Source organism: Pelophylax lessonae, assembly GCF_965119305.1.
Source record: "Pelophylax lessonae genome assembly, chromosome: 2".
NCBI lineage: Eukaryota > Metazoa > Chordata > Amphibia > Anura > Ranidae > Pelophylax > Pelophylax lessonae.
Window position 1 is genome coordinate 292,600,257 of NC_138769.1, and position 23,007 is coordinate 292,623,263.

The following is a 23,007-nucleotide window of genomic DNA, read 5'->3' on the forward strand; positions in this document are numbered from 1 at the left end:
CATCACATCTAATAATTGGTAAGACGCTATTTAAAATATTTTTATTTTTTGTGTTAAATACCACTTTAAGCATTGCTGATGAAGTACACTGGTACTGGGTTGCTTCACTTCCTTGGGGTCTTGACGGCTTGCAATCACTGATAGACCAATAAACGAATGAAACACAAAATTCTAGAACAAATATCGGCCACTCTTATCTAAAATCATAAAGTAGGCTAGAAAGTATATAAATATTCTGCATTTACCCAAACTGTGTAAATAAATATAAATGAGACAAGTAAATGACAATCAATGAAAAACCCTCTAAATATCAAAACAATATAAGAGATATAATTATTACAAATTTATTTAGTCCACAATGATTAAAAAAAAAAAGTAAAATTTTTGTGCTCTAGTGAACAGTGAATCACAGACTGGTGTTCAAAAGGAAAGCAACCAAATATCCCACACAGCCACGGACCTCGTCTGCAGGCTGGTGTGTGGTGACGTCACAAAAATCGGCTCTATTCCCAGTCGACGCCTCCTATGGGGAAACACATCAGATGGAGTCGATTTTTGTGACGTCACTACGCACCAGCCTACAGGCGAGGTCTGCGGCTGTGTGGATATTTGTTTGCTTTGCTTCTGATTGTTTTTTTTACATGTAAGTGCAATGATAGTTTTTAATAAATGATGAGTTTACATATTGCACCATGAAGCCTCTTCCATCTGTCACCCTCTATGAGAGAATCTACAGCGGCACGTTCTGCATGGATCCGGTGGATACTCAGGGATACAAGTGAAGCGGTAATCTTACACAGAAGGAGCGTCCTTAAAATGGTTAACAAGTGGAATATCTCTGATGGTTGGAATTTGTTGTAGCAAGTTAGATCTCTATAAATTGAGATCCAATCCTTTTGGTAAGAGGAGTGTGTTTATGAGAAGGCATCTTGCTGAACTGAATACATTAATATTGATTTTATCACTTATATTCTGAATGCCATTTACCATATTATTATACCAGGTTGCACACTTACAGTATCTCACAAACCCACCCAATCACAGGGTGAAGGCAGAAATAACATGCAGATAAATTCCTGACCTGGACTGGAACCAAGGACCCCAGTGCTGCAAGGCAGAAATGCTTTTTTTTTTTTTTTTTTTTAATCTATGTGACTGCTAAAATGCAATGTCCTCATCTACAGCGTAAGCCTTAATAATAAAACAAGCATAAAACATTTTTTACGAAAAAATTGCTCAATCAAGGTCATTGATGGCTTGTTTAATAAAATAATGTAGAAGTTCTGCTCTTTCTGGTCCGGATTAAGGATTGTTAGGGACCAAGCTACTTTATGATTTTTTTGGAGATACAGTATCTCACAAAAGTGAGGACATCCCTCATATTTTTGTAAATACTTTATTATATTTTTTCATGTGACAACACTGAAGAAATGGCACTTTGCTACAATGTAAAGTAGTGAGTGTACAGCTTGTATAACAGTGTAAATTTGCTGTCCCCTCAAAATAAGTCAACACACAGCCATTAATGTCTAAATCGCTGGCAACAAAAGTGAGTACACCCCTAAGTTAAAATGTCCAAATTGGGCCCAAAGTGTCAATATTTTGTGTGGCCACCATTATTTTCCACCACTGCCTTAACCCTCTTGGGAATGGAGTTCACCAGAGCTTCACAGGTTGCCATTGGAGTCCTCTTCCACTTCTCCATGACGACAACACAGGGCTGGTGGATGTTAGAGACCTTGCGCTCCTCCACCTTCCGTTTGAGGATGCCCCACAGATGCTCAATGGGGTTTAGGTCTGGAGACATGCTTGGCCAGTCCTTCACCTTTACCCTCAGCTTCTTTAGCAAGGCAGTGGTCATCTTAAAGGTGTGTTTGGGGGTCGTTATCATATTGGAAAACTGCCCTGCTGGCCCAGTCTCCGAAGGGAGGGGATAATGCTCTTCTTCAGTATGTCACAGTACATGCTCGCACTCATGGTTTCCTCAATGAACTGTAGTTCCCAAGTGCCGGAAGCACTCATGCAGCCCCAGACCATGACACTCCCACCACCATGCTTGACTGTAGGCAAGATACACTTGTCTTTGTACTCCTCACCTGGTTGCCACCACACACGCTTGACACTATCCGAACCAAATAAGTTTATCTTGGTCTCATCAGACCACAGGACATGGCTCCAGTGATCCATGTCCTTAATCTGCTTGTCTTCAGCAAACTGTTTGCGGACTTTCTTGTGCATCATCTTTAGAAGAGGCTTCCTTCTGGGAGGACAGCCATGCAGACCAATTTGATGCAGTATGCAGCTTATAATAAGTCTGAGCACTTACAGGCTGACCCCCCACCCCTTCAACCTCTGCCAAAATGCTGGTAGCACGTCTATTTCCCAAAGACAACCTCTGCATAGGATGCTAAGCATGTGCACTCAACTCCTTTGGACAACCACGTCAAGGCCTGTTCTGAGTGGAACCTGTCCTGTTAAACCGCTCTATGGTCTTGGCCACTGTGCTGCTGCTCAGTTTCATGGTCTTGGCAATATTCCTATAGCCTAGGCCATCTTTATGTTGAGCAACAATTCTTTTTTGAGATCCTTAGTAAGTTCTTTGCCATGAGGTGCCATGTTCAACTTCCAGTGACCAGTATGAGAGAGTGAGAGCGATAACACACCTGCTCCTCATTCACACCTAAAACCTTATAACACTAACGAGTCACATGACACCGTGGAGGGAAAATGGCTAATTGGGCTCAATTTTTACTTTTTCACTTAGGGGTGTACTCACTTTTGTTGCCAGCAGTTCAGACATTAATGGCTGTGTGCTGAGTTATTTTGACGGGACAGCAAATTTACACTGTTATACAAGCTGTACACTCACTACTTTACATTGTAGCAAAGTGTCATTTCTTCAGTGTTTAAAAATGTAAGGGGTGTCCTCACTTTTGTGAGATACTGTATCTCCAAAAAAATCATAAAAGTAGCTTGGTCCCTAACAATCCTTAATCCGGACCAGGAAGAGCAGAACTTCTACATTATTTTATCAAACAAGCCATCAATGACCTTGATTGAGCAATTTTTTAAAAAAAAAATGTTTTATGCTTGTTTTATTATTAAGGCTTACGCTGTAGATGAGGACATTACATTTTAGCAGTCACATAGATTAAAAAAAAAAAAAAGCATTTCTGCCTTGCAGCACTGGGGTCCTTGGTTCCAGTCCAGGTCAGGAATTTATCTGCATGTTATTTCTGCCTTCACCCTGTGATTGGGTGGGTTTCCTGGTTTCCTTTGTGTACTCAGGTTTCCTCCCTCACTCCGAAGGCTGGCTGCTGTCTAAGTTAGCCCTATTGTGTGTGTTAAGGATTTGGATTGTAAGTTACTTGAGGGAAGGGATTTATAAATAAACCAAAAGGCTCCCAAACCTTTTCTCATCAGAAGTTTTGTGTATTGTTTCCATATAGTTAAAATTGTTTGGTTGTTTTTGATTTCCATCCAGTTTTTTTATGAGCCATTTAAATAAGTGTTGAAGGAAGTGAGGTTGTGTGACCATTTGCAGGACACTACATTCTAAATTTCCCTGAGAAGGTAAATGATGGCACCAGTTCAATGGTAAAGTGATGTATAAAATGAGAGCTAAAAAAATGGGCAATACAATAATAAGGCAAGATTTAAAGCGGAGTTCCAGCCCCAAATTCGACATGGTCGATTTTGGGCCATCCGCTTGCTTCTAGGTCACCTGAAAAGGAAATGGATAGTTAAGATTTTTTTTTTTTTTACTTACCTTGTAATTGCAGAAAAATATACTCACCTTTCTTCCACTTCCTCCCTCGGCGGCCGCGGCCCGCGCCGTCACTTCCGCTTTGCAATGATTCCTGGGAGCTGAACGTCATCGCTCCCAGGAATCAATGCGCCTGCACCGGCCCCCGCGTCAGTTCCGGTGCGTCATACCTTGCTAAACAGCTTCTGGGCATGTCCAGAAGCTGTGCAGGGACGACGGAGCCGGCGCAGTGCATCGTGGGACCGATGAGGACGGAAGAGGATGCAGAAGAGGATCGCGCTGGCTTCAGCTGCCCACACCTGAGATGGCAGCGCTGGAGAATAAATTTTCAAGGTAAGTATTTCTTCTAAATGGTAAGTGCGAACCGGGACGGATCAGAGGCTAGCCATTGTGGAATGTACTAGCCCTGACTGTCCCGGGGGGATTTTCATTGAAATAGTTTTTTGGTGGCCGGAACTCCGCTTTAATCACAGAAAAAAACATCTCTATGCTCTATTTTGTTTCTCCTGCAATCATTATTAGTGATTTTTTGGAAATCACATTTATTAGAATACTAAAACACATGGTATAGCTTAATTAAGTTGCTAGATAATGTATTGATCATAAGGGATTGCAATGGAAAATAAATCACTTCTGCTCAGTTCTATTAAGCACAGTTTGGAGAATGCCTTCCATAACAAGACCTAAAGTTTTTTTCCTGTGTAAAAATAGAGACCAGCAGAACTTAAAGTAAATTCACAGCTGTTTTCATCAGTATTTATTTAATACATGCAGCACCCTCTTGTGGTTCATTGCAGGAAATGAACTGCAGTAGCAAAACAGACGATACAACTTGTATTGTGTATAGAGTTCTATAACAAGCAAAATCCAGTTAATTATAAAATGTGAACATCTGAATCAAAATAATAATACAAAGAACTTGACAGATTTGGACACCTGAGAAGTGTGTGGAAATCTTACTTCATATTTACAGAGTGTGGACGCTCTGTTAGAAAAAGTTCAAAGCAGGCACTAAATGGTTTGGCATTAAAAGCCTAGGAGCATTTCCTATGGTAGAAGCAGAGAATTATCATGAGAATAAATTTAAAAACTGTACCAAAGAACTACAGTTTTGACTAGAGGTAATGTGCATGTTTTTCTTGAGTTTTTTTTTTGTACTGCATGTATGGCCATCCCGAGTCTGAATTATTACAAAAGAATGAAAACTGAAGGATATCTATAAATATAATTCCATATGGTCACTAAAAGGTTTCAGGCTTAGCTTGTAAAATAAAAGCGATGACACGATTGCGATGATGTAGGCACGAGTGGCTAAATCTGTTCCCCCACTGGGAACACATCCTCTTTTTGTGCAGGTAAATCTTTGGCTTTGACAACTGGATTTGGAAATCCATTGTAGTGGCTTCAGAACAGCCAAGTGCTCTAAACAACATAATGTCTCACATTAATGAAGATTCACTAGTCTCACAATCCTAGCAGTCTTAGTTGTGCATAGTCAGTTCGCATAATTGGGGAGAAAAAAAGCTTTCAACAGTGGCAAATAAAACTGTGTACAAAGGTTGTAACTTCTCCTACAGCATACAGTGTATACATTGTGTATACAAAATTGTATGATAGTATCCAAGAAACCCAGAATATATCCGTATTTTCAAAAACTTTAAGCCACAGCTTGATCCAGTGATTTCAAAAGAGATGAAAGTAGAATCGTCCTTAATAGCCGATGTCTTTATATTTCCAGGTTGACAAATTGTATGGGAAATCAAAACATAAGCACACATTCCAACGTTTTAAAACAACGTTATCAAAAGAACTGTAACACTCCTTAATTTAAAGAAGGTGTATCTTTGCTGATATACCCAAACTAGTAAATATCCATATGCATAGCGTTTCTCAGTGAAGGCACTCCAGATTCTTGGCAAGTGTCCCTTGTGCATGCCACAGAGGAAACAGGCAGTGTAGGAGCTGAGGCATCTGTATGTGACACTCACGCAGAGATTTTAGAAAAATGACGCTGGTGGGAAAGTAGCTATTTAGTACTTCTTTTGAAGATAGTCCGATAACAGTGTGTGCAGGTGTTATTAGCTTACAGGTTTCCATTATTCTGAACCATTGCTTTTTAAAAAGAAAGGACCTTCCCAAGCCAAGATTTATGCATGGTTACCGGTAAGCACTAGGCTATCTGACTACATAGTTGCATATTCTCAAGTGCATATAATTTAGTGGTCATGTGCTTCTTACCAAACTGTCCCATAAATAAGGTAATGTGATACCCGGGTCCTAGTTTGCAGTGATGTCATTACCAGTCACTGTACAAAATAAACAAGGCTCCCAGGTCTTATAGTTCATGATGTCACAGACCATCCACGTCATCAATGCTGAAGCTGCTCCTTCTGCTGCTAGCCTTAGAGGTTCCAGGGGAAAGTGTAGACATAAGTGGATCACATGTCATCATGGGATCCGAGCTTAGCATGGTGTCTTCCAAAAGCATAAGATCGAGCTCTGACTTGGAAATTGCAGGAAAAGAAGTGTCTGCACAGGCACTGTTTTGGTATCCAAGGCCTGCAGAAAAGTCCACTGCCTGCTGGTATGTGGTTTGCTGAGGAACTGTGAGTTGCTGCTGAATACCTTGCATAGGATCTGTTTCTTGCTTGATGGCATCAGAGTTGTTCAAACCATGGGAGGAAGTTGTAGCAAGGCCATGTGCCTCAAGGCCATGTACCTGTGCCTGCAGTTCCAGCTCCTTAAACAAAAAGAAGAAGTATTATTGTGACAAGTTTGTCAGTGATATTAAAGCCGCAACAGATACATATTACTATAGGCACTATTTTAACCACTTTGCACTGGTGCCTCCTGGCCCTTTAAGAGTTTCAAATGCCAGGAGGCAGGACAGGGTTTATTTTCATGTGACCACTGTGATTGGATGTCAGTGGTCACATGATCGGAAAGCTTCAGATCGCAAGTTGTGATCGGGAGCTTTCAGTTAGCCGCCAGTAACTGTGACAGGAGTGAGCTCTAGTCACAGCTGGTACGCAAATATGCGGCCGCTTGGTGTTCAGGCTCACCCGCCGAGAAGCCGCATATTTGCGTACTGTCGGTGTAGAGGGGTTAGTGTAGTAATGTCTTTAGATATGTGTATATGTAAAAAAAAAAGGTTGACAGAGATAAGTAGTATTGAGATAATCATACTTAAAGTGGAACCTCATCCAAAAGGGGAAGTTCCACTTTTCTCACTCCTCCCCCTTCCTCTATCACTTTTGGTGGCAGCAGGTACTTGGTTTTGACAGGTACCCGTTTTCACTTCTGCTCCGATCACCTAAACAATTCCACTGGAGGTGCGCCCCCCCACCTTTGCCTGCAGCCTTCTGTGACACATTACGGGTCGCAGAAGGCTGCAGGACCATTCACAAAGCACAGTGTGGCTCACATATGCGAAGTGGGAAGCTTTGTGCACTGGTGCACAGTCATGTTGGAACAGGAAGGGGCCATCCCCAAACAGTTCCCACAAAGTTGGGAGCATGAAATTGTCCAAAGTGTCTTGGTATGCTGACGCCTTAAGAGTTCCCTTCATTGGAATGAAGGAGCCAAGCTCAACCCCTAAAAAACAACCCCACACCATAACCCCCCTCCACCAAATGATTTAGACCAGTGCACAAGAGTCCTGACCTTAACCCAAAAGAATACCTTTGGGATGAATTAAAGCGGAGACTGCGATACCTTCTCGTCCAACATCAGTGCCTGACCTCACAATGTAAATGTAATTATATTTACTGCTCTCACCTTGATCCGAAGCCAAAGTTGCTTGTTAGCTTGTTCCAGTTGCTTTGAATGCAACTCCAAGTCTCGGCTCCTTTGTTGTTCTTTCTGCATATGTTTGATATAATCCACAGAGGCTCTCAAGATAGTCCCTTTATTCCAACGTGTTTCACTAAAATAAAATGGAGAGAGGATGGCTTGTTATCCTAAGCATGCATGTGTACAGCAAGCAATACTTGCCTAAATTTTGTATTAGCTCTGGGATGCTTAACTGTCCCTTTTTTATTGTAATAAAAAAAACAATATGCTTCCCCAGAGTTCCCAAAGCAGCTGAAGCATGTCTATTGATAGGATCCCTTAAACTTCTCATAGGTTGTCGAGTAGTGAAGGGTGATAGAACTGTTCTCTGGAGAAAAATCCAATGGAGACCTAACAAAGGACATGCTATGGGATATTTTTAGCTATCATAGGAACATTTAGAGGTAAATAGAAAACCTAGACATATTTTTTTATAACGTGTTACATAGTTACATAGTTACATAGTAGGTGAGGTTGAATAAAGACAATAGTCCATCCAGTTCAACCTGTGTAGGTGTGTGTGACTGTAATCATCTAACATAGCCCTCAATCTCCTGATCCTTGAGATGTAAGTCTAAGAGTCTTTTGAAAGTCACCATACTACCCGCAGAAACCACCTCTTGTGGTAGACAATTCCACAATCTTGTAGCCCTAACAGTAAAGAACCCCCCACGTTGCCTGAGGTTAAAACGCTTCTCCTCTAATCGCATTGTATGTCCTCGAGTCCTCATGCAATTCCTTCGAATGAACAGCTTTTCTTCTAAGCTGAGATCCCCATTAAGATATTTATAAATTGCTATCATGTCCCCTCTCAGACGTCTTTTCTCCAGGGAAAATAAATCGAGCGATTGCAGCCGCTCTTCATAGGTAAGGTCCTCCAACCCCCTAATCAGTTTAGTTGCCCTTCTCTGGACTTTCTCCAGCTCCAACACATCCCTCCTGAGGACTGGCGACCAGAACTGGACAGAATACTCCAGATGCGGTCGGACCAGAGTTTTATAAAGTGGAAGGATTATAGTCTTATCTCTGGAATACATCCCTTTCTTTATGCATGCTAATATTCTGTTGGCTTTGGAAGCTGCCGCTTGGCATTGCATGCTGTTGCCTAATCTATCATCAACTAAGACTCCCAGATCTTTCTCCATTTTTGATTCCCCCAAGGGTTCCCCTCCTAACGTGTATTTTATGTTTTTGGTCCCCAAGTGCAAAACCTTACACTTCTCCACATTAAACCTCATTTGCCATGTCGTTGCCCACTCCGTAACGACATGGCAAATGAGGTTTAATGTGGAGAAGTGTAAGGTTTTGCACTTGGGGACCAAAAACATAAAAACACAATACACGTTAGGAGGGGAACCCTTGGGGGAATCAAAAATGGAGAAAGATCTGGGTGTCAATTTGTTTTTTTACCCTTTCTACTTTATACCTGCACACAGAGCAACCCTAAAAACCAGATAAAAAGGAAGGGGTGGACATCTACTTTTCTACCTACCAATGAAGCAGATAGGCAGTGCATAAGTCCCACTGCCTGCCCTGCACCCTGTCTTAGACACTGGGGATCTGTACAAGCCAGAGGAAGAAACCACTGCATGCCGCACACAAGCAAGTATTCCACACACCCAGTAGTGTGAAATATTTGCAGCAACCGGGAAGCATACATGTGACCCTATACTGAGAGGGTCACATTAAAGATGTTGCTTGGCTGAAAGCTTTGTTAGTGTTTTATTTATATGTAAGTCTGATTGCCTCTTTGGGGATTAGAAAGGAATTTTCCCCCAGCTGAAGCAAATTGGACCATGCCTAATTCTTTTTTTTTACCTTCCTCTGGATCAACTGTGTAGGATAGGATTGTGCATATGGAGGATTTTGATTTGTGTGTGTTTTGTTTTTCTTTTTTTGGTTGATGGACATGTGTTTTTTTTTTCTTTCAACCAAATAGGCTAATATATTTATCGGTGAATAACACGCACTTTTTCCCCCTGAAAATGGGGCAAATCGTGTGTGCGTGTTATACGCCAATATTGTACCTGGCTGACTCGGAGGGGAGGGGGGGGGGGGGGCGCCGCCGCATCACACAGAGCCAGGATCTCCTGTGTATGCGGAGCTCGCAGTCACACACAGTCCCATCTCCTGGACTGGCTCTTTGGATAGATGTCACATGTCCCGGCATATGTTCTGTCTATCATAAGAGCTGGCCAAGGAGGAGGGACTGTGTGACTGCAAGCAAGTGCCGAATACACAGGAGATCCCTCTGTTTAATCCGGCACAGATCAGGCTGCAATGATGGGCAATGGCAAGTCTGCATATGGGCACAGATCAGGCTGCATATGGCCACAGATCAGGCTGCAATGATGGGCACAGATCAGGCTGCAATGATGGGCACTGGTGAGGCTGCATATGGGCATAGATTAGGCTGCAATGATGGGCACAGATCAGGCTACATATGGGCACAGATCAGGCTGCAATTATGGGCAATAGTGAGGCTGCAGATAGGCACTGATAAGGCTGCAGTGATGGGCATTTTGCTTCAAAGTTCTTTATTTAAAATGTATGTTTTTTTCCTCAAACTTCCCTTATACGTCGATAAATATGGTATGTAACTATGTTTTGTAAAAACTTATCAAACTCATTGCTTTTATATAAGCTGAAACTTTTATGTACAAGAACTAAGTTACACTACCTCAACCCATAAAAAAGGCCTAGAGAAAAATATATTATACAGTACACATACAATGTATATTACTTTGTGCGATCTTTCTTTTTTTTAACAAAGATTTGTTTGTAATACTCACAGGTCATTTGTTTTTGGAATTAAAGTGCCCAGCTCCTTTATGCGATCATTGATGTTGAATCGTCTCCTTCGTTCAACTGAAAGACACACAAAACCAATAAATATTGAAAGCGATCATGACACAAAATGCCACATAACATAATAAAACATCAGAAATATCTGCACTGGCTGAGCCTTGACTGTGACATGGAAATAAGGTTTGGTTATTAGAATGTCATAGAAGCTATGTTATATAAGATGTTTAAGACTTACTCATGTTATGTGTATCCTTTTTCTGACGTTCACGAACAAGAGCACGATTTTCTGCATCTATGGGAAAAACACAGCAAATTTAAAATGGCACATTAGTATTTGTACAGACTTTCTGTATAGGCCGTTGCTGATGTATACGTGCAAAGAAACAGTCCAGTTTTATGCTTAACAAAAAAGAAAAACTGAACGGTTTATGGTCAGGTTTAGACTAGCAGACCCCACAGGCAGACATGATGTCAGTGATGGGACCTGACAACATCATATGAAAATTCATTGTACATATAGCAATGTTATTAGTTTACATACTACCTTTAAGAAATTTCACTTCTGCACTTTAGGACTTTTGGCTTACTGCTCCATTATAGGCACAGCAACTGCATATGTACACATAATATACACAGTTAGTACTCTATGACAAGGCATTGCACGCCATGGCAGTACTTTCAGCTATTCTCTGGTGTATATTAATGAAGTGTTTTCCTTACCCATATTTACTTTTCTAGTTTGCATAACTAAAGGGGAGGTGGTATTAAACATAAATTAGGTAAACAATTGGCTAGTCTTGTTTTTAACCACTTTAAGACCGGAAGGATTTGCCCCCTTAATGACCAGGCCCTATTTTGCGATTCAGCACTGAGTTATTTTAACGGACAATTGCACGGTCGTGCAACGCTGTGCCCAAATAAAATTGACGTCCTTTTTCTCCCACAAATAGAGCTTTCATTTGGTGGTATTTGATCACCTGTGCGATTTTTATTTTTTGCGCTATAAACAAAAAAAGCGACAATTTTGAAAAAAAAAAAACAATATTTTTCACATTCTGCTATATGACATTCTCAAAAAAAATTAAAAATCAAAATTTTTTAACATTTTAGGCCAATTTGTTTTCTGCTACATACAGTATTTTGTGTAATAAGCGTATTTTGATTGGTTTGCACAAAAGTTATCACCTCTACTAACTACGGGAAAGATTTATGTAATTTTTATGTTTTTTTTTTTTTTTTTACTAGTAATAGCGGCAATCTGCGATTTTTAGTGGCACTACAACATTGCAGCGGACAGATCGGACCCCTGACTGATATTTTTGACACTCTTGGGGGGACCAGTGACATTACTACAGTAATCAGTGCTAAAAATATGCACTGTTACTGTAATAATGACACTGGCAGGGAAGGTGTTAACATTATGGGGGATTAAGGGGCTAAATGTGAGCCTAGGGGAGTGATTCTAACTGTGGGGGGGTGGGGCTTCTGAAATGACCATAGAGACATGTGATCCTATATAGAAGGATCACATGGGCTCTATGATCATTTCAGGGAGAAGAACGGTCAGCTGTATTTACAACAGCCGACCGTTCTTCTCTCAGCGGGGAACGATCGCGGGTGTCAGGCGGCTTTCGGAGCTGCCTGACACAGTCGCTTTGCCCAGAAGCGGCTGCCTGCCGCAGTAAATCTGCGGTAGGCAGTCGGTAACTGGTTAATTACAGAACCAATTTGGCCATGCATATGGATAACAAAGGAGCCATCTTTGATGCATTTGGGACCTACAATGGATTCTTAATTGCCAAAATGACAAAAACAGCTTTCCCAAATCCCTCATATATCTCATAGTAACATACCAATGTGATGTATGTGCCAAAATAAATCTACAATTTGCAGATACATAGAATAATATCCCAACAGAAATTCAAACAAGATGAGACTGCAGAAAGAAAAAATAATCCAACATACTTTCTATTTCAGGAGTCTGCACTTTTATTTAGATCCTAAAAATAATGGAGTGATAACACACTACACAAAGTAGATGACTTCCTGCAGTCATTTATATGGATCTGGTGTAGTTGATGGTTTGCAAATAGCACAGGTAAACATTTTTTGATAACAATAATCACTTGTTTATACTCCTTACATTTAAAGTATAAGTAAAGGCAAAACTTTTCTTTTTAGCTTTGGATAGCGTAGAGAGGAATTAGAACACCTGTCAAGTTTTTTTTCTGTCTGTGACTCATCCGCTCTATTTGTTCCGTTTACTCACTGAACGAGACAGAAAATCACAAATTTTGGGTTGTCCCTAAAACAGTAATAAAGGGGAAATCTTTCAATGGGGACACTAGTTCTGGTGACACGCCGGGATTCCCTCACTTCTTGTTTTGGCTATGGGACAGTAAGTGAATGGAAATCTCCCCAATGGGACACAAATGACAAAAAAAAACCCGACAGGGGTTTTAACCCTACCTTACTCTATCCAAAATGGAAAAAGTATTGCCTATAGTTCTATTTTAATTTAAATTCAAACTTTGAGCTTCAACATTCCACTACAGTACATACATATCACACTTATGAGATATCCTTTTAGTCAGAATTTTTTTAAATTACATTTTTGGATAAATATCTAGGGGTTGCACAAACTGCGTAAAAGTTATGTTTGGAAAAAAAATGACAGAAAAGTTTTTTCCAAAAAGGTTCTCTGTCTCTTTGTAATTAGACTAATGAAATAAGAGTATCGACTAGCACATTACATCTCTCTGTGTCCCAAAAACAATATATAGTACTTTGGTGCAGTCTATCCTTAAAAAACAATGTAAAGCTTATGGCAAATTAATCATAAATATTGTCAAGGTAACTGATAGATACTGACACTGCTAAAATTAGTCTGGACATCTATACAGCAATGACCCCTGGTCATTAAATGGTTAAAGTAAAGCAGAAAGAATGAGATCCCCCATTCTGCAGCTTGGGCAGCAACAAACCAGGGCAACTGGAATCTCACCACTGAAGATACTGAGAGATATAAAATGACAGTGGTTAGGATGTTTTATTCATGACTGTGAGTATTGGGCTTTCAGTTAACAGAATAGTACTCAGAGAAAGTTAATATAAAAGAAGTGCTCTTACCTGATATTTCTCTCTTTACTGGTAAGTCTGCTGGGCATGAATTGCTGGTCATACCTACAATGGTATCACTAATCCGTGGACTATCACTATAGAGCCCCAAATGGCTACTGGAAAATGGCAACTGCACAGAAAATGGAGGAATGAAACAGAAAATAATGATTGAATGTAACAGAGAAGGAAATTGACAAATACAAAGAAAGCAAATAACTGGCATAAACATTTATACCGTATTTGGCATGGAGAGGGCAGGTTCAGTGCATCCATACATATCGTCTAAGCTAATTATGCTGTCAAGGACATCATCCATCTGCAAAGTAGGAAAACAGATTTTTTATTACATTCAGTAACAATAATTTATGATGCATAACAGAACTGGTATTTTCTTTTGCAGAGTAATTCCAATTTATTGAACTTTGAACAGAAGTTTAAACAGTGATGTGGGCATGATTGGGTCCACTTTATTCCATTTTTGTAATTCAAGTGAATCTATATTTAAAACATTTCCAGTGATAGAATTTTCCCTTACTATAGAGAGATTTCCACTTCTTGTTGTATCTCGAACTGTAAATTAAAGAAAATCTACCAAAGGTGGCAAACAAAAGGTGTAATGTTATAACTACGGTTATATACAATGTTTAGGCATCGGTGTTCTTTTTTTCTTTTTATTAAATTTTTTTTCCCCCATTTAGTAACAAAAAAATACACCAAAGTACATTTCCAAATGTCTACGCTTGTTATACATTCACTGATTCACTGCCTCCATTTCCTATATCCCCCCCCCCCCCTTTCACCTATTCCCTTCTCTCCCCGACATCTATTTTGCCACACACTTTTTTCATTTCCATGATTATCCTAAACTAGCTCTCTTCTCCTCCCCCTACTTCTATTCTCCTTTTATTTCCACATATTTCCTAATTTTTTTAAATCTTACCCATTTGTCCCAGGTGGTCTTAAACCTCTCTATTTGACCCTCTTCACAACTACTCAAATATTCCATTTCATATATATTTATTCAATTGTTTTATCGTGGGGCTTTCTAGCTCTCACCATTTTTTTGGTATTGCTCACAAGTATGGCACTTCTGTTTTCCTGTACTCTCCTATTGAGTTGTTTGTCTTATGAAATAGGCATGCCCATGGATCATCGGCAATCTCTGTGTTCGTGATCTCTTTCATATATATATTGCTGCACTCTCTGCTAGTCCTTCTTTATCTTTGGGCACTCCCACCAAAAATGCCCCATTGTGCCCCTCGAATCGCACCTTCTCCAACAGAGTGGAGATTTTTCTGGTTGACATTTAGGTGCTCTCACGGGGGTTATATAACATCTGGCCAAACATTTGTAATTCATCACTATCGAGTGTTTTATTTATATATATATATATATATATATACATACACATGCATATATATATATATATATATATATATATATATACATACACCAACCACTACTTCATGGACAGCTCACAATACTTTACCCAAGTGTTGTTCCTCTAACCGTGAACCCACATCTTTTTACCACTTTTCAATGTATGGCAGTTTTCTTGGCTCCGCTGTCTCCGTAAGTATTTTATATATTTGAGACATGGAATTTTTTAATTTCGACTGCGAATTACACTGTCTTTCTAATGGAAAAAGTTGCTTTTCGGACCTAATCGGCTGAGGTAATGTTGTTACAAAGTGTCTAAGCTGTAAATACCACCAGTCATTCAAAATTGTTTGTTCCCTTTTGTGTTTCAAATCATAATATGATAACACCTTCCCCCTTTTTCGTTATATCTTTTAATTGTGCATTTTTATCTACTATCCAGTCACCAAATTGTGTCTCATTTCCAGGTAAAAAATAATTTGTCCCCGTGAGTGACAAATTATAATCCCATTTTAATTGTCTGTATACAGAGTCCCATATCCTAAAACACATTTCTAGTCAATTTGTGAGTATTTATATCCAATTTTCTATATTTATGTGGAACCCAAACATTATCTCTTTCTAAAAAAACTACTGTGTTTTACTCAGTGTATTTTCAATGTTCACCCATGCTTTATCACTGTTTGTCTTTGTCCACTCTACAATTCGCGCTAGTACTGTGGCATTATAATTTTAAAAGCTGCTAAACCCCCCCGTGCTTTATTTTTATTTACTATTGAGAGCTGTATTCTTGATTTCTTGTTCTGTCATATTACCTTGGTTATCATTGCATTTAATGTTTTAAAGTACATCTGTGGGATTGATATTGGTAACTTAAAATTTGTAGAGGATTTTAGACTTTAGACTAATTGGGAGGATTGTAGAGTTAAATTGTCGAAACCATGAGAGTGGTTTCATTTAAATTTTTTTTATTTCTACTTTCATTTAATTCAGTAGTGGTATATAATTTGCTTGGTATACATTTTTTGAGGATGCTGTTAGTTTTATTCCAAGATACTTTAGGTCTTTTTTCCTCCAGCTAAATGGCTATTCTTTTTGTTAAGCTAACTCTGTCAAGATTTCACAGGATTCATTTTTAAATGTGAAAGATCACCGTACCTTTTCATTTCTTTTATTACATTTGGTAATGTAATTCTTGGTTTGCATATATAAAACAACATATCATCAGCGTATGTCGCTACTTTATTTTCTACTTCTCTGATCTTTACCCCTTCTATATCGCCGTTTTTCAATATGGTAGCCAACAACGGCTCCAATGAAAGCACAAATAAGAGGGGGGAAAGCGGCTCTATAGGTCTATAGCTAGAACACACAGTTGCATTGTTTCCCTCTTTAGGTATTACTATGACACAGGCTTGCAATGACTCTTTCAGCCCTTACCTTCACCTAACCCATTTATGTAGGAGCTACATTTGGGTATTAGTTGTTCTTTAAAAATTTTACAATAGCGAACCGCGAACCCTTCAAGGTCCTGGGCTCTTCCCCAATGCTGAGTTTTTTAACACTAGCTAATTTTCTTCCTTCGTTATTGGTTCTTCTAATGCTTGCAACCTTTCCAACAATACTTTAGGTATATTTGCCTATTTAATATATTTTTGTATTTTTTTTGTTCTTATTATATTGTTTTCCCGGAAGCCTTTCAATCTTACAGAATATAAGGAACTATAATAGTTTTGAAAAACTTCTGCAATTTTTGATGATGAATAGACCATCTCTCCATTTTTATTCTTCATTTTCACTATAAAATTAATTGATTTCTTATTTTTAAAGATCTTGCAAGATATTTTCTGGGTTTATTTCCCCATTTATATCTGTCTGTAGCCTCTCTTTTAAATACTTTTCTTGTTTCTTGCTCCATTAACTATTTTAATTCCTCTCTCTTTAAAACCAAAGCCTGTTGTTTTCCTACCTCCGGTGTTTTTTTTTTTTTTTTGTTATTTGTTCTAACTCCTGTATTTCTGTAATTATTGTTCTCATGTTAATTGTCCTTTCTCTTTTCTTTTTAGCTCCTATAGAAATCAGGATACCCCTTATGCAAGCCTTATGTGCCACCCAAATTGTGGCATCCAATATCTCTGATGTCTTAATATGCATAAAATAATGTTGTAATTATTCTTTTATTTTGTTTTCTACCTTTTTCCTATATCATTTCTTCAATTAATTTCCAATTACTTGTCCTCTTATGGGTTTCCAATGTCTTTATTTTCATTATAACTGGTGCATGGTCTTATATGGATAGTATTTCTATGGATGTTTTTATTACAAAGTCCAACTGTCTATGATCAACCATAATGTAGTCCAGTCTAGAGTACGTCCCATGCACTGGTGAATAGAATGTATCGTTTTTAACTCCATGCGTCTACCAACCTTGCTTAATATACCGTATTTATTCAGGGGTATGTGAGATGATTACAGCCACACACACCTACACAGGTTGAACTGGATGGACTATTGTCTTTATTCAACCTCACCTACTATGTAACTATGTATTTATCGGCGTATAACACGCACTTTTTCCTCCTAAAGATGGAGGAAAAGCAGCAGTGCGTGTTATACGCCGATATTAAAAAAAAAAAAAAGGCCAGGAAGCAGCGCCGAGAGCAGAAGGGGCGGGCCGGCCGGGGAGAAGGAAGAACGAGCTGTCATAAGAGCAGAAGGGGGCGGGCTGGGCCGAGGAGAAGGGCGAACGAGCGAGCGCAGTCATCGAAAGTCCCGCCTATGACAGACGTCACACGTCTCGGCAGACGCTCGCTCGTTCGCCCTTCTCTCGGCCCGGTCCGCCCCCTTCTGCTCTTACTGCTTCCCGGCCTTTTTTAAAAACAGATTCAGATAGTTGCAATGGCGCTTGCGAGGCTGCATATATTGACACTGCGCTTGCGAGGCTGCATATACAGTATGGACACTGCTGATGAGGCTGCATATACAGTATTGACACTGCTCATATACAGTATGGACACTGCTGATGAGGCTGCATATACAGTATGGACACTGCTGATGAGGCTGCATATACAGTATGGACACTGCTGATATACAGTATGGACACTGCTGATGAGGCTGCATATACAGTATGGACACTGCTGATGAGGCTGCATATACAGTATGGACACTGCTTATATACAGTATGGACACTGCTGATGAGGCTGCATATACAGTATGGACACTGCTTATATACAGTATGGACACTGCTGATGAGGCTGCATAAACAGTATGGACACTGCTGATGAGGCTGCATTCATGGGCACTGGTGAGAAAAAGAAATCTTCTGAGTTCAAAGCTGTTTATTTTAAATTTAAGCTTTTTTCCTGAAATTTCTCTCCAAATATTGAGGTGCGTGTTATACACCGGCGCGTGTTATACGCCGATAAATACGGTAATTTTTTTCTTCACTTTTCACAGTTGATGACTGTCCTTCCCCAGTGCATGTGGTGTACTATCTATTTGTGGATTCATGCAAAAATGAAAGTCTCCCGCCAGTATCACTATACCTTTTTTAAAGTCTGTTAACTTATCTAGCACTTTTTTCAAATAACCCGTCGGGTATTTATTTGGACAACATATGTTCACCAGGGTATACTCTCCTGTAGTTTTCCCCTTAGGAACATATACCCCCCATTCGGGGTCCACTACTCTCTCTTCCAGGGAAAATGTTACCTCTTTTGCAAATCCTATCGTGTTATATGTGTTTCCTGTAAAAATGTAAGAACCTAACCTAAGGTCCTTGTGTCTCTTTACTGGGGTATTTGATCCTCATACGTTATATGTAAGAATATTATTGACATCATATTCTCTCTCCTCCTCTTCTCGCTCCCCCTATCCATCCACTTTCTTTTCCTTTTGTGCCCCCGGGTTTGGATGCTTCCAGATCTTACGGTATGGGTGATAGGATTGGAGAGAGAGTATATTGCTAGTGGAGAGGCTCTTATGCTTGTGGCAAAATGTGTTTCCTGACCTGTCCCAAACCCACCCCCTTACCTCCCTCCCACTACCATTTAGTAGAAGTAAAGCTTTTGACCTTTCCCTGGTCATTAGGTAGATCGTTCTTCTCTACCAATCTGCTCCTATGCTAGGATGGACACTCTATCTTTAGCGCTGTCGGCCTTACCTTCTGCAGGGTAAGACAGTGCCGAGTCTGCTAGGTACCTCAGGGACCCCACCTGCTCATTTACCATACTGCTTTCCTCTTCCCCACTTTCCCGTTCTAGTTTTATCAACACTTTCTAATTAGTCCTTTAACTCTTATCTCTTTAATTTTGCGTCTTGTTATTCTTTGGGACCAATTGCTTTTTTTCTTCCTCTGATGGTGGGCCTTCTTTCCTTTTACTTGACCATCCGGGATTTTCTATCATCGCATCTGTCAAGCTTCACTAAAACTTCAAAAAAAGCACCACTAAAGCATTGCAGAAGCATCAAAAACACATCAAAAAATCATGTTGAAGCGGTAGGCAATTTAGCGTGTGTTGAAGTCGAAGCAAGTATAAATGAGCCCTAAACATATTACTTATTTGCATACCCATATTTATTAAAATATTTTTTAAGAGACATTTTTTATTTGGTACACTGTTTTAATTTTAAGGGGAGGAAATCTGTGTTTCTCAATGGATCCAGAGAAAAGGATTTTATGGTAAGTACAAATTTAAAGTAGTGCGTCTTGTAATAAATTATGTATAGACACCAGAGAGAGGGACATCATTTTACCCCTGTACAAATCATTAGTAAGACCTCATCTGGAATATGCAGTTAAGTTTTGGGCATCAGTTCACAAAAAGGATATTGGGGAATTGGAGAAAGTGCAGAGAAAAGCAACCAAACTGATAAAAGGCATGGAGTAACTCAGCTATGAGGAAAGATTATCTGAACTGAATTTATTCTCTCGTTAGGAAGAGGCCCTTAAATCATGATAACATGTATAAATACATAAGTGGTCCATATAGTGAACATGGTGTAGAGTTATCCACTTTTAGGCCTTTACAGAGAACAAACAGGAACTCTTTACATCTGGAGGAAAATGGATTAAACTCCCACATATGGAAAGACTTTTTCACAGTAAAAGCTGTGAACATGTGGAATAGACTCTGGTCAAAACCAGCTCAGTAGACTTTAGAAGCTTAAAAACAAAAAACTCTGGATGCATTCCTAAATACACAAAATACAACTATATATTAACATATTTAGGTAATAAACACCAGAGACTGTTGATTCAGGGAACAGCCTCCTGGGGGATCAGGAAGGATTTTTTTCCTCCGTTGGAACAAATTGGATCATGCTTTATTGTTTTTTTTTTTACTACCTCTGGATTAACTCTGGGTAAAGAACTGTGTATATGGAGGTTTTCTATTTGTTTTTTTTTCTACTGGTTGAACTAGATGGACTTTTGTGTCTATTTTCAACCTGACTAGCTATGTAATTATGTACATAAATCCTATTTTCTCTATAGTCAATTGAGATAAACAGCTTAAGGGCCCTTTCACACGGGCGCTCCGTATGTCCGCAAATCATCCTATTTTTTTGCGGATGATTTACGGACATAATGTAAGTCAATGGCATTGCGGATGTCAGCGGAATACCATCCGCTGACATCCGATTTTCTTCCTTTCAGTTCTGTTCCGTTTTTTGGAACGGAACAGAACCCTATTTTTCCTCCGTTCAAAAAACGGAAAGGAAGGAAAATCGGATGTCAGTGGTGTCATCCGCTGACATCCGCGATGCCCATAGACTTACATTATGTCCACATATCATCCGCAAACGGATGGGATGATATGCAGACATACGGAGCGGATGACACAAAAAAAAAGCGGAGCAAAACACCGGAGCGGCCGTGTGAAAGAGGCCTTATGGTATTAAGCAATGTAGACACATCCAAAAGCAGTCCAAACAGAGGGACAGGAACACCTAAATAAAATTCATTTTATCATCAGGCCTTTGTGTCTAGAAAAAAAAACAATACTTGGGAAAAAACATAGGCATTAAACAAAGAACATTTGATCTGTAACTAGTGTCTGCAAAGGGCAAATACATAAACCCTTTAAAAAGTAGAAAACATGATACAGAAGATCAGGTCACAGCTTTACAGGTCAGTCGCAGAGGCCTGATGATGAAATGCGCAAGAGGTACTCACTGTTCTTTTGGAGCACTCTAAGGCAAGATGTTGCACAGTCAAACCCAGGAGGAGCAGACTACTTCTTAAGAAAAACTTCGGGAAAGGGATAAAGTGTCTTTGTAAAAAAAATCTATTGAATGGTGGATGAAGAGGAAGAATCTTTGAAACAAGTTGAGATTTATCAGAACAGAGACTAGACACCATAGTAGACGTAGTGGTGGATTCCTGTAAACTTTAAGTTTCCTGCAAAAATATGTAAAATTGAAATGCAACTAACCCAGACCCTTGCAGAGCATGGAAGGAAAGTGGCCCGATGAGCAAGTGTATGCCTAAGCTGAATAACCTCTTAGACAGCAGAGCACATCAGGGAAGCAGTGCAGACGTGCATGCAAGCACCTCTTTCATACAGTTAGGAGCCAGAGCAAAGCAAGGCTAGGAAGCAGCCAGTGCACACTTGCTTGCGTATGCACAGAATTAACACTACTTGCCCACACACCTGGTAAGTCACTAGACTTGAAGGGGTTATACCGGGATGATGCAGGCATCACCAGTACCATTTTCTAGAGCCGACAGTGAGCTCTCTTGTAAAAGCAATCCTAGCGGCTAACTAGCTGCCCCCCCCCCCCCTGCATGGGCATTTGCAATTTTAAAGCATGACATGTTTGGTATCTATTTATTCAGCTTAACATTCTCCTTTATATTTTACTGAAACAATGGGTTAAGTCCTCTGTTTTATGCATTAAAATTGAATAAAAGGGTATTTTTCCCCAAAAAAATTGCATTTAAAAACCAGCTGCGCTGTGTGACATACAAATTTACAAAACCCACTAATTTATTTTCTAGGGCTTCTGCTTTTAAAAAAATATATATGTTTGGGTGTTTCAAGAAATTTTCTAGCAAAAAATACTGATTGTTACATGTAAACAAAAAGTACAAGAAAAGGCCTGGTCTTCAAGTGGTTTTAAAACTACAGGGTCAATACACTAAGAGTTAATTAACAGCAAATACAATGGGAAAATTGCGATTGTGTTAAATCCGTTTTGAAAGTGCAATTCACCAAGAATTGTGCAGTAAATAACTACTACGGTGTTTGTTCGACTGAGAAGTAATTACCGCATAATTTATCACATTAAACTGGTTGCTGATAGGTGGGTCGGGAAGCCGGCTGCCACATTCTTAACAACAGATGATTTATAAGCTGTCAGCTAAAAAAAAAACATGCCGGCAATGAAAAATTATGAAAAAAAACAGCGTGGGGTCCCCCATGACAAAATTAAAAAATAAAAAAAAGGCATGGGGTCCTCCCAAAATCCATACCAGACCCTTATCCAAGCATGGAGCCAGCAAGTCAGGAAGGGGGGGGGAGAGGGGGGGGGCTTTGGGGCAGGGGAGTACATTGGTATTGAAAATTCCTTTTAAAAAAAACAATGTCCCCCGATGTAGATCCATTGTCAATCACAACGCTCGCCGCACTGCCAGACCCGGAAAAAGAAAAATGCTCCGCCCACATGAAGGCTAACCACCGAATGCCTACTCATCCGTTTGACAGTTCTTAAATAGGTAAGGGGCAGGGCCACCCAGCGACATCACCTGGTGGCACTGCCGCTTGTGACGTCACCAATCCAGCACGCACAGGATGGTGACATCATAAGGGAACGGTGCCACCAGGTGTCATCGCCGGGTAGAACATAAGCTTTCCACACGGGCGGAGCTTTTCTTTTTTCGGGTCCAGCGGTGGAACATTCAGCAGTCAGTGGGGAACCCGATGACAGCTGATGAGTCATCTGTTAAGGATGCGGCACCCGGCTTCCTGGCCCGCTTCTTAGCAGCCAGCTATTTGGGAGGCCCCCACCCTGTTTCTGACTAATACCGCATGTGATACCACCAGCAAAACCCTGGTAATAAATATTGCATGCTTTTTTTACTCAATGTTCCGTTTGTGAAT

The 23,007-nt window shown here is 39.9% G+C and overlaps 1 protein-coding gene across 1 annotated transcript in view; it reads right to left on the reverse strand.

The window, feature by feature from the left end:
* Positions 1-5,875: 5,875 nt before the first annotated feature.
* TFEB (transcription factor EB) overlaps positions 5,876-23,007 on the reverse strand; it is a 132,992-nt gene continuing 115,860 nt past the window's right edge. The window contains exons 4-9 of the mRNA XM_082247623.1: positions 13,761-13,841; positions 13,535-13,655; positions 10,641-10,697; positions 10,390-10,465; positions 7,544-7,691; positions 5,876-6,506 (exon numbers count right to left, since the gene is read on the reverse strand). Of these exons, the coding sequence (XP_082103749.1) occupies positions 6,117-6,506; positions 7,544-7,691; positions 10,390-10,465; positions 10,641-10,697; positions 13,535-13,655; positions 13,761-13,841 (873 nt within the window). The 3' untranslated portion in view covers positions 5,876-6,116. The remainder of the gene's footprint in view (positions 6,507-7,543; positions 7,692-10,389; positions 10,466-10,640; positions 10,698-13,534; positions 13,656-13,760; positions 13,842-23,007) is intronic.